Source organism: Rhinopithecus roxellana, chromosome 21 (assembly GCF_007565055.1).
Source record: "Rhinopithecus roxellana isolate Shanxi Qingling chromosome 21, ASM756505v1, whole genome shotgun sequence".
NCBI classification, from domain to species: domain Eukaryota; kingdom Metazoa; phylum Chordata; class Mammalia; order Primates; family Cercopithecidae; genus Rhinopithecus; species Rhinopithecus roxellana.
Window position 1 is genome coordinate 46927656 of NC_044569.1, and position 12646 is coordinate 46940301.

Sequence of the window (12646 nt, forward strand, 5' to 3'; positions counted from 1 at the left end):
GCTGAGAATTTTTCATATTTTAGAAATACAATATGGCATATATAAAATATTACATATTCTCCCTCCCAACAGATACTCCATAACTGAACAAACTTACGAATAGTCACATCAATTACAAAAGGTTAAGATTACCAAGAGCTTCTTTGTAGTTTGAGTCAGGTTTTGCTACTAGGTAAGTTCAGGGCAATCAGATTGGTCACCAAAATAAATTTCGGAAAAAATTTTGGAATTTCAAAGCCTTTAGGATTTCAGAATTGCAGACAGCCACCACGGACTTGTACTACCAAGAGTTCAGAAACAAGAGGAACAGGGAATTCTGGTTAAAGATGGCTGAATGAAGAGACATGTTTTCTTTTCCAAATCCCAGGTCAAAAACCATAAACGTTAAATTCTTAGTAGTGCCACAAAGCCAGAAGAGATACCACTGACAGACTAGAACAATGAAGAGTTTCTCAAAGCTCTGAGGCAGACAAAATCACACTGAATGCAAAAACCACCTGAGAAGTTCATATTCTTATTTTGGTAAAAAAGAAGACTTCTCCTGAAAAAGTGTGTTTCCATCAGAACTCCAAGATAACCCCAGATAAGAACCTGCAGGGGCTGGAAAAGCAGCACACTATCATCAGTCAGTTCAGAAAACCAGGCTGAGCAAACAGTGACATAAGAAGTCACTGTTTTCAAAGTTTCAAAATGAAGGGCAGTGTTTAGGGTCACCAGGAGACACTGGAAGCCTAATGCCCATAGGCCAAGATACCTGCACACTGGAAAAGAAATATATAATCTGATAATGAATATGGAGATGGACAGGGTTCTCATATGTGCTAAGTAAACACATTGTAGCTACCAATACTGCGTTAGACCTGACCTACCAATATGTTAAAGAATCACAACATATTGGATGAAAACCAACATTATAAAAAGTACCAAACTAAACTGTGTACTAGTCAAAACATATATCCCCCAATAGCCTTCTAAATATGTGATGTTTTATCCTTGTGCCTTACATACTAGTAAATATGGTAGTTACAGCCTCTTTGGGAGGCAGCACAGTTTAATTATTCAGAGCACAGACTTCACAGTCAGGATACTTGGTTTTGAATCCTGCCTCTGTCACTTATAAGCTGATGACTTTGGATAACTCCCTTGACCTTTTTAACTGTTTCTTCATTTGTAAAACTTCACAGGGGTTTTTGAGATGATTAAAGGAGATAATACACGTAAAGTCTTATGACAACGTCTGGTATATAACTACTATTACATTTTAAATTACATGTAGTTTAAGCACTCAAGATTTTTCATTCACATACTTCAATTTTTCATTTTATTTTTTGTACTAACAGAATACTGGTTCTAATTAAGAAGAAAAGATTTTAGAACTGGAGTAAAGTACATTTAGATAGCTTGCTCCACAGACATAAATGCCAAGCAACAGCTATACCATTATATTTTAATGTGTACATACAAAAATTTAACAGCATTGTGTACTCGATTGGTTTAACTATGAAACAGTTTAGTTATATTTCAATGTGTTACACAGTAGAAGATATATGACATTCTTAAGCTAGTGAAAATGGTAATCAATGCCAACAAAGGTAGTCAGGCCCAAAGGTACTAAGTTAATCTGGGAGATAAGCTCTTTATTATCCATAAATTGGTTTCAGGAGCACATGCTTTTTTCCTGGGGAAAGGGTCCATAGATTTTTATCAGATTGCTTCAGGGGATTACCATCTCCAAAGGGTTAAGAATTTCTGCTCATGGCCAGGCACAGTGGCCTCAGGAGGCTCAGGAAGGAGAATCACTTGAACCCAGGAGGCAGAGGTTGCAGTGAGGTGAGATCGCACCACTGCACTCCAGCCTGGGTGACAGAGAGAGACTTCATTCCCCTTCTCCCCCACTCCAAAAAATTAAGAAAAAAAAAAAAAATTCTGCTCAAATATCAAAAATTCTGCAATACTGCAATTTAATCAGGAAATTCTCAGTTCCTATTAAAAACCTAGTTTTAGGAGTGTCAAACACAATCATACTTGTACAATGGCCATTTGATCTCTTAAGAGCAAGAGAACAAAGCAAGAAAGAGTAAGTCTGATGCCAACATACAGATTAATTAAATATGAAGCAGAAGTCTTTGTAAATGACAGTAAGACTGGGGACATTTGTTAAAAAGAGAACAGAAGGTCCCAACTGGTATAATTTGGAGACTCCAATGAGAAACAAGATTTTAAGGAATAATATTTTAAAAATCCAACTAAAAATATAATACACTCTTTTGCTTCTCCAAATTTTAAATACCTTACCTTAACTAATAAACCATACTTGTCAAACATCCAGATTTTCTTTTGTGCCTCTTGTTCTGACAGGCCATTTTCTACCATAGACATAACTATAAGATTTGCAATTCCAAGAGCAGCCTGTTCAACAAAACATAAATTTCAATATATACTAGAGTATGATGCAATGCTTGAATTACTTTATATATGAAGATTATATGCTATCTAATCTTCATAGTTATATATATGCTATATGCTAAAGAATCACAACATATTTGATGAAAACCAACATTACAAAAAGTACCAAACTGTGTACTAGTCAAAACATACATCCCCCAATAGCCTTCTAAATAGCAAAATTATATGCTATAATAAGAACTATTTGGTTTATTTTTCCCTTACAAATCAAACAAAAATTCTTTGTGATATTCTCTCTAAACATATTTTAAATTACCTGTTTTACAGAAGAAGTCTTGATTTCATACCCTCTACCTCAACAAAATTACAGGGTCATTATGTTCTTTTATAAATATCAATATTCTGCCCATTTTCCAATTCTAGAAGAGAGGATGGGCTTAAGTTTTAAAAAGCCTACAAAACTTACCTCTCCTGCTCCAAGGAATAAGATTTTGTGTTCAGAGATTGGTTTACTAATAACTTTTTGTGCTGCAAGAAGACCTGCTAGAGCTACTGCAGCTGTCCCTATAAGAAAAACAAAGAGTTTTACAAATAAAAAATGGGCACATTAAAAATGTTTAAAAAGTAGGAATCCAAACCCTAAAGTTTTTTTTTTTTTTTTTTTTTTGCTTTACCTTGAATATCATCATTGAAAGTACAATATTTTTCTCGGTACTTTCTCAAAAACCTGAACGCATTATGATTTCCAAAGTCTTCGAACTGAATGAGTGTGTTCCGGCCATATCTAAAAACAGCAAAACCCACAATAGTTGTGATGAAAATAATACTATTAAACAGCTTTCCACCTAATATTCCCTAATGATAGCATTCAAAAATAATGTATTATGTTAGTTCAATTAAGGCCATCTGAAAAATTTCAGAGCCTGTGAAAGACTAGATCCAAAATGTAGAAATTATTCAATAAAAAAAGTATGAGGTGTTTAAAAAGAACGTGGCACCATGATAAACCCATGAGATATCAATCTATGTAAACTATTTTCAAGTGTCCAGGAGACACTTCCTTTGACTCTGAACCTCAAAAAATATATATTTGATATGCATATTTTCATTACATTAATAGTTAAACAGCAACACAAGAAAGTATATATTAAATAAGTAACGAAAAATTGCTATTTGAGTTCACTGACATTCAGAAAAAGAAGATGTCAATCGTTTAGGTGAGCTAAAGTAGTAAGGGAAGGCTTGAAAAGGAGGTGGGCCCTGAAAGAACAAAAAGTAAAGAGGTAGAAAGAAAAGCAGGCTATTATTAGGGTGACCCTGAATTTTCAACAGTCTGGCTATACATTTCATGGTTTACATTAAGAGATAAGGGAGAAGTTGGTTAATGCAGGTTGGGACCAAATAAGGGAGAATCTCTAATGCTAAATTAGAGAAGAGGGACTTTCTTCTGCATCCCATGTAGAAACAGTGAAGGCTGCCGAGAAAGGAAAAAATTCATATATGACTCCCTTTAGGAAGGATAAACCTGCCAGTGATACGTAGTACATATTGGTGTGGGGAGAGATGCAAGTGGCAGAAGCAACTAGGAGGCTACTGTGATACGAAGATAAGAGATCTGAAGCAGAAGATGCAGGAAGCAAAAGGAGTAACTATGAGCTATTAGGATGAATAGAAATTGATAAGGATCAACTGGGAAATGAGGAAGAAGCTGTTACAATGTCAAGGTAACTGGGATAACTAAGAAGATACTATTTGGTTGTCCAAGGTAGGAAAGTGAGAGGAAGAAGGAGAGATGACAATTTCTGGGAAGATGTGAAGTTCAGTTTTAGACTTGTTGACTTCGACTCTGAAAAGGAATTAATTTTTAAATACCTTCTACATGCCAGCAATTTTAAAGGTAGGCCAGGGTTAGATCATTAAGGTAAAGAGTTTGACTTTATCCTATGGCAATAGGAAACCAATGAGAGATTTCAAGCAAAAGAATGACATAATGAAGTACATGTTTCAAAACAATCTGGTATTAAGGTGGAGATGAACTGGAGAGGAAAGAAACTAGAGGAAGAATTAGAAAACTTCAGAAGAGAGATAAGGAGAGAGCAAGATTGTGGCAATGGAAAACAAGAGACATTTAAGTGGTAGTGCCCACTGAATTTGAGGAATATCTGACTGCATGGGGGACTGATGGGGAAGGCAGAAGGGTCAAAGATAACACCAAGATCAAAGTTTTGGCAACAGGATGAATGTTACTGCCAATAATAGAAGGTGGGAATACAGAAGACAGGTTGTTTGGAAAGGAAAGGAGTTCAGTGTGGGATATGAATATGCACGCACAACAGAATATCCAGATGGAATATTCTGATTATTAGAAATGCAGGCCTCAGAAGAGCAGTGGGACTACAGATGGGTCTTTATGGGTTTAGTAGTAACATGCATAAAGGTCATAGTTGACATGGGCTGAAAGAGAAGAGGACTAGGTGGTTATCCACATTTAATAAGACAGCAAGAAGCTGTGAAGATGACAAAAAAAAAAAAAGATAGAGAAAGAGAGAAAGGTGGGAGGAAGACCAAGTTAGGAGGAAGTTGTTTAGTAATCAAGAGAAGAGAGAGTTTCAAGGACATAGAAGTGGGAAAACCTTAGTCGATGTTGCAAAGAGGTAGAGAGGTGGGAGGACCAAATGATCAGAGAACTTAAAATATGAAAGCTGCACAACAGCTTCAGTGGAATGGTGGGCGTGAGCCTGAAGGTCAAGGCTGAAAAAGGTACTGAGCAGTAAGGGTTTGATAGGAGCAGTGAGGGCAGACTTCCCTCAAAATGTCAGGTAATTCAAGAAAGCAAGGCAGACCATGGGTACCACCTCAAATCACCACATCTAATCAGGCAGAGACAGCCAGCAGAACAAAGTTCTCAAAAATTTAATCGTCTCCTGCTTATCTTCACAAGAAATAAAGGAAAACAAAACAAAACTTTGGTTTTTACCCCGCCCCCACCCCCATTAAAGGTGCTTTCATATACTCAGACTTTTAAAAATACCTGTCAGTGATAGCTTTCATAAACTCATCAATCAGGTCATCATATTGTTGTGTGCGATCTCGTTTCTGGTACAAGCCCATGTAAAATGGGTCTTTTAAGAGTGCCTACAAAACAAAACAAATGTAAAAATAAAATAATTTATATTATATAATTAGTTTAAACATATACAATAAAAATTGCAAAATAAAAATTACTAATACAATTTTTAAAATGTATTGCCCTTCAAGAAACTTTATTTTTTCTTTTTTGAGACAGGCTCACTCTCATCACCCAGGCTAGAGTGCAATGGCGTGATCCTGGCTCACTGAAACCTCTGTCTTTTGGGCTCAAGCGATTCTCTTGCCTCAGCCTCCCAAGTAGCTGGGATTACAGGCTTATGCCACCACGTCCGGCTAATTTTTTTTGTATTTTTAGTAGAGATAGGGTTTCACCATGTTGGCCAGGCTGGTCTCAAACTCCTGACCTCCAGTGATCTGCCTGCCTCGGCCTTCCAAAGCGCTGGGATTACAGGCAGGAGCCACCATGCCCAGCCCAAGAAACTTTTAATAGACTTAATTTACTATTATTTATATAAATATTAAAAGTGGAGTTTAAGAAAAAAACTAACATTTAATCATAAAACTTTCCCTTCTTAAATTATCATTTTCGAAAGAGGGATACTATACAAATTTTTAAAAATACAGGAGGAAGATAAAGGGGGAAAATGATGTTACTCACGATATTATCAGTTCCCACATCAATACACACTGGCAGGCATCTATCAGGCCGTATTCCTGCACAAGCTGTATATAAACAAAGTTTTCCTACTGGAATTCCCATTCCATAGACACCCAGATCTCCAAGACCCAGAATTCTCTCTCCATCAGTCACTACAACAGCCTTAATCACAAAAAAATGCAAATTAAAAGTTGTCAAAAATGGAGCACTAAAGAAAAGCATTTTTAAAAAGATAGAGTCACTTCATACATATATACACTCTTTGCTCTTAAAAATAAAATTGTTTCTTGGCTAATTTCCAATATAAACCAACCACGCATACTTAAAATTCTAGGATTTCTGACTATTATGAGACATTAACTAGATTTGATTTCCCTCTGACTTCGGTTTAGGAATAGAATTCTTCTGACTAGAGGACCAACTTAAATATCTTCAGAAAGATTAAATATGGCAGAGATGAACAAGATTCTGATGGAGAGATTACCATAAGAGAAAAATGAGTTTAGAAATAAACAGCATGGTACTCCAACACAATAACCTAGGCCAAACAAGAAAAACCTTAGCAACTGTGAAAAAGAAAAAGGTCTAGAACAAAAAAAATATCTATTTATAAGGAAGGTCTTAAGATGATACTGTGAGTTTAATTATTTGACCAAATGTTTGCTAGATTATTCAAACCAATGATCATTCATCAATGTTTATTTTGGAAAGGAGTATAAAGGCAGGTAAGATTGTTGCCTATAATAAAATTTACAAAAGCCTACACAAAGATCTTGAAATAAGTTATTACATTTCACTTTATGAAAGATAACTAAATAGGCCAGGGCTTATATTTGCTATATTTAACATTTTTATATTTGCTAACGTTCTAAATCTTAGATTTAAAAGAAAAAAAGGCATAACTAAACTTCTCTAACACCGTTATAAACAAAAGTTTTTATGGCATTTTAAAGTATTTTCTTTACCTAGAATAATATTAGTGAAATAGGAAGGGATATTGAGAGGGCAGGAGACACCAGTGGTGCCGATACCGAGAGGGCTCACCTTGTATTCTAGCTCCAATTTCTTTCTCAGAGTCAAACTCTATACTGGTAGCCCATTTTATAACTACTACTATTATCATCGCCTCAGCTGCAAAGCACTAAATCTGCATGTATATAAGTGCAAAATAAATCAGAGCAACAATGAAAAACTGTTCTTGGAGATTTAGAGGTAATTTACAAGAAAAGAGAAAACATTGTGAAAAGGAGGGTTGTACTAATAGTACCTTAACATGATTTTCTGGCCAGTTATCCACAATTGATCTAACATGACCTCTGTCTGAGATTGAAATAAATAATCCCCTGCAACAGAACAAAAACACCTTTGCATTTCACAACAGCTTTGTTTCTAAGTTTTTGTTCATAATTGAAATATTTTGATATTTTAATAAAATATCAAGACATGGTATAATTTCCAAGCGATTTACCTAAGTCACATTGGTTTATTTTCAAACATTTTCAAGTACTTCAAACTGTAATTACAATGTTCACAGCAGATGCAACAAAGATTATTGTTAAATGATACAATCATTTTACCCAAGAAGAAATGTATCCACATCTCATGTTCAAATAAACTCAATACACCAACAGGAAAAAAAACAAAAAAAATCTGAAGCAAGCCACCAATGCAGGAGAGCATTACAAGGTCAACTAAACTACTGTTAAAACTTACTGAACCTGAAAATTTGAAATTTGAAGGAGCAGGAAGGGAAAGAAGAAAATTACAATAAATTCACACAAAAGATAAGATACCTGAAGCATCAGGAAAAAGTGAAAAGTTACTTTTACTTATTTAATTTTTTTTGACAAAATTTGGATATACAGTTGACCCTTGAACAATGTGGGTATTAGAAAATAAAGTCAAAAATTTACGTATGATTTTCCAAAACCTTAACTGCTAATGGCCTACCACTGGCCAGAAGCCTAACCAGCAACACATAGGTTGACTAAGAATTTTTTTTTTTGACTCGGAGTTTTGCTCTTTCACCCAGGCTGGAGTGAAGTGGCTTGATCTCGGCTCACTGCAACCTCTGCCCCCCACCGAGGGTTCAAGCAATTCTCCTGCCTTAGCCTCCAGAGTAGCTGGGATTTTACATGGCCACTACATTTTTGTATTTTTAGTAGAGACAGGGTTTCACCAGGTTGGCCAGGCTGGTCTCGAACTCCTGACCTCAAGTGATCCACCTACCTCAGCTTCCCAAAGTGCTAGGATTAAAGGAATGAGTCACCATGCCCAGCCGACTAACACTATTTTGTATGTTATACGGATTATATACTGTATTCTTACAATAAAGTAATCTAGAAAAAAGAAAATGTTATTAACAAAATCAAAAAGAGAAGGAAGAGGAGGGGTTGGTCTTGCTGTCTCAGGGGTGGCAGAAGGACAAGAAAACCTGAGTGAAAATGGACCCTCACACCTGTGTTGTTCAAGGGTCAACTATATTATGTAAAACATGTTTTGAAATCTGTATAAATTGTGGAATGGCTAACAAAAAGTCACTTTAAACACAGTATGTTGTTACCTACTTCAGATAATCAATCCAGATTTCAAAAGAGAAAGCAAAGAAGGAAGGGAGAGAAGGAGGAAAAAAAGAAGAAACGCAGGTTCTAGAACACAGTTCAGGCAGACATGAGGGCCAGCAGATCCTCACTGCTGTCAAACTGATCTTATGTTTAACTTTCTCATTGGTATCTTAAATTTGGCACTATCATTACAGTTCAAATCAGTTTAGTTCAGCAATATCTCAATCATGGCTATATAACGGAATCATCTGGTAAACTGTTAAATGCCAGGGTCCCACCTCCAAAGATTCTGATTTCATTGGCTTAAAGTTTAGATCAATCAACCAACCAAGATTTAATGACCATCTACAAAAACAAAACGAACAACAACAAAAACCCATAGCACAATACATTGCATAAATAATAAACAGTATTTGCCCTCACACATAAGCCATGCTCTTCATGTTTCAAGTCAGTTCTCAACTCTGGGTATACATCAGAATCACACCAGGCTCTTTTGTGAAACTCCTAAGTCTAGACTAACCGAATCTGAATCTCTGGGGGTGGGGCTCAGGCATCAGTATTTCCAAGTTTCTCCCTATCTTTTAATCATTCTAATAAGAAACTATAAAATAGCTGAACAGCTTGGTTATATCACAGAAATGTTTTAGTTACAGTAATTGTTGGCAGCATATAGGTTAGAACAGTCTGTTTCTCAGTGTCTTCCAGGGAATACCTGCAACACAATCACTGAGGGTGCTCACTAAAATCCGGACCTCCAGACCTTTTTTCTTTTTCATCAGAAATCTTGGGGATGGGGAGGAGATGAAAGTTGGCAGAGATCAACATTTTGAGTAAGTCCCACAGGTATTTCTCACACACATTAAAGTTTCAAAGTCACTAGACTAGATGACAGGAGACTGAATATAAAAGCTGTCATACATTGTTTGAATTTCTACACGTGGAAGAATGTGTTAATTGAGCATGGGGAAAATATTATAAGGATTGAGAAAAGTAATAATAGATTAGAGGAATAAGACAAGAAAACTCAGATTAAGTAAAAACAGCATGTGTATGTGTGTGTGTGTGTGTGTATATATACACATATATACATATATAGCTTATAATTTTCCAAAGAACTGTCACATTGGTTTCTCTAATAGCTCTTTGATAGGTCCTGCTATTCCCATTTTACACGAGGAAACACATTCATGGCGATCATGCGACTCATTCAAGGAATAGGGTCAGTTCTTGCCATTTCAGTACTCTTCCCATTTACAATGTTTGTAGGTGCTACAACTATTTGAAATGAAAATTCATTTAAAAAAGGAGAACAGGCTGCAGTGGCTCATGCCTGTAAATCCCAGCACTTTGGGAGGCTGAAGCAGGCTGATCACCTGAGGTCAGGAGTTCAAGACCAGCCCAGCCAACATGGTGAAATCCCATCTCTACTAAAAATCCAAAAACTAGCAGGCGTGGTGGTGTGCACCTGTAATTCCACCTACTAGGGAGGCTGAGGCACAAGAATCACTTGAACCTGAGAGGCAGAGGTTGCAGTGAGCCAAGATCATACTGCTGCACTCCACTCCAGCCTGGGTGACCAAGTAAGACTCTCTCAAAAACAAAAAACAAACAGAAATTAAAACCGATCAAAAAGGCCGGGCGCGGTGGCTCAAGCCTGTAATCCCAGCACTTTGGGAGGCCGAGGCGGGTGGATCACGAGGTCAGGAGATCGAGACCATCCTGGCTAATACGGTGAAACCCCGTCTCTACTAAAAAAATACAAAAAACTAGCCGGGCGAGGTGGCGGGCGCCTGTAGTCCCAGCTACTTGGGAGGCTGAGGCAGGAGAATGGCGTAAACCCGGGAGGCGAAGCTTGCAGTGAGCTGAGATCCGGCCACTGCACTCCAGCCTGGGCGACAGAGCGAGACTGCGTCTCAAAAAAAAAAAAAAAAAAAAACAATCAAAAACAGAGAGAAAAAAATCTCTTAATTTGGCTTTATTGACAAAAATTTTTAACAATTCTGGATTATCTCCCATCAGAATTAAGACTTTTTTTGGTGGGGGGGCAGGTTCCAAAAGTATGTAATTCCTCTAACAATCACAATAATTTAAAGAAGGTTAGAAATGAATGATGCTATTTTTACAAAGATAAAAGTTATGAATATGTTGGGTTTTTGTTAATCACTTTTAATAAAAATTATGTTTTTGTGAGGTAGGAAATGTGATTCGGCTAAGATATATAAAATAGAAATGTAACAGCTGTTATGGAATGATATTTTCCTTATTCAATAATCATTTACAAGTTTTCTTTTTTAAATAAGCCTTACTTAGGTCTTCTAAAGATGTGTCCATACTGGGAGCAGGCAAGACCAACAGTTGGTGTATATACAATTGGCATTAAACTCTCAATGTCATCTTGCAGTATTCTATAAAACAATTTCTCATTTCTTTCTTGTATTCCCATTATGTAGATATATCTGAAATTAAGCACAGTAAATAATGTCTAAGTCAGCCTGCATTACATTAAAAGTCTTGGCTTATGAAAGTTAAACCTAAATGTCTAAAATTGAAATTGAGCCCCACTTACATCACATTCTAAAAAAACCCAAAACCTTAGATTATCACTATTTAACACCCAGGCCTAAAAATTAACAAAAATACAAGGGTACTTAAATGGTAGATGATGATGATGATGAAATAACAATAGAAACAATGTTTACTGAATCCTTACTGTGGGTCAGGCTCTGTAGAAGGCATTGGAAATGCAAAGATCACTATGAGGTCCCTACCCTTAAAGAATCAGTCTTCAAGGAGACTGACATATAAACAAGGAAGCAAAATAAAGTGGCAATAATTCAAACATTTGCTTAACACTGTATGCCTGGCACTATTTTCCAGGGATACAAGAAGTGAACCCTGTTTTCAAGGAGTTTTATAACCAAGGAGGGTTAGAAGCATTATAAGGTCTACAGAGAGTGCAAAAAAGGCAATTGTCAACTGATGTCAATAAATATATAAATAACTTCTTTTTAAATTTAGAGAACAGGGAACTATCGGCTTGAAAGCTTGAAAGTCAGTAATCACCTTGAGTTAAATATATCTAAAGTAGACTTATCTTTCCCTGACCTTGTTTCTTCTGCTATCATGTGACCAAATGCGAAACCCAGATTCCATTATTGATTTCTTCCTCTCCTACCCTCCCCAACACCAATCCTGTAAGTCACCAAGTCCTACAGAGTCTACCTGCTAAACAGCTTTCAAATACATCCATTTGCTCCCTCCACCCTCGCACAGTACAAGCTACCATCATTTCTCAGCTGGGCTACCTCAAAAGCCTTCTTACTAGTCTTTATAAATACAATTTTCCTATTATGCTCCAATTGATTCTTCTCTTAAAAACCTAACTGTGATCATTTCGCTTCCAAATAAATTGTCATAAAATAAGGTTCAAGCTCCTAAAATAGTTAACAAGACCTATGCCTACTTTTCAGCCTCATCTTCTTCATGCTGACTTACTTAGCTCCTCAAATGCATCACAACTCAACCTGGACTTGCTGCGTTTGATGCACCCTTTGCCTACACTCTCTCTCCAGGCATAGTCCTATACATGTGCACTCCAAATGCAGCTCAGGTGGTGTGTTCTCTGGGGGCCCTTTTCTGTCCACTCCCCTCCCCTATCATGTATACATACGCGTTTTAGACTTTCCTGTTTTCAGGTCCCATGATACCCTACTTCCCTCTGTAACTCTCACTCCACTTCTTGACTTTCTGGCTTCCTCCAGTCTAGACAATACCGTAAGTTAGAAACGATCACCTCATATACTTCTATAGTTCCAGGAACTATTAATAGCAATATGTGGCATATAACTGGTGTGCAAATATTTGGTGAATAAATGGGGAGAAGTGATCCCTTCAATTATATTTTCTACACAGCTAATAGCGGAAG

General features: G+C 36.7%; 1 protein-coding gene across 2 annotated transcripts in view; it reads right to left on the minus strand.

Annotated features, from left to right (window-relative positions):
* The window catches only part of ME2 (malic enzyme 2), a 68603-nt gene that overhangs the window by 25097 nt on the left and 30860 nt on the right, over positions 1–12646 (minus strand). For both annotated transcript variants that reach the window (XM_010376782.2, XM_030925927.1), the window contains 7 exons: positions 11028–11177; positions 7422–7497; positions 6155–6316; positions 5438–5541; positions 3081–3190; positions 2873–2970; positions 2296–2409 (listed from right to left, as the gene is read on the minus strand). In XM_010376782.2, coding sequence (XP_010375084.1) covers positions 2296–2409; positions 2873–2970; positions 3081–3190; positions 5438–5541; positions 6155–6316; positions 7422–7497; positions 11028–11177 — 814 coding nt within the window. The remainder of the gene's footprint in view (positions 1–2295; positions 2410–2872; positions 2971–3080; positions 3191–5437; positions 5542–6154; positions 6317–7421; positions 7498–11027; positions 11178–12646) is intronic.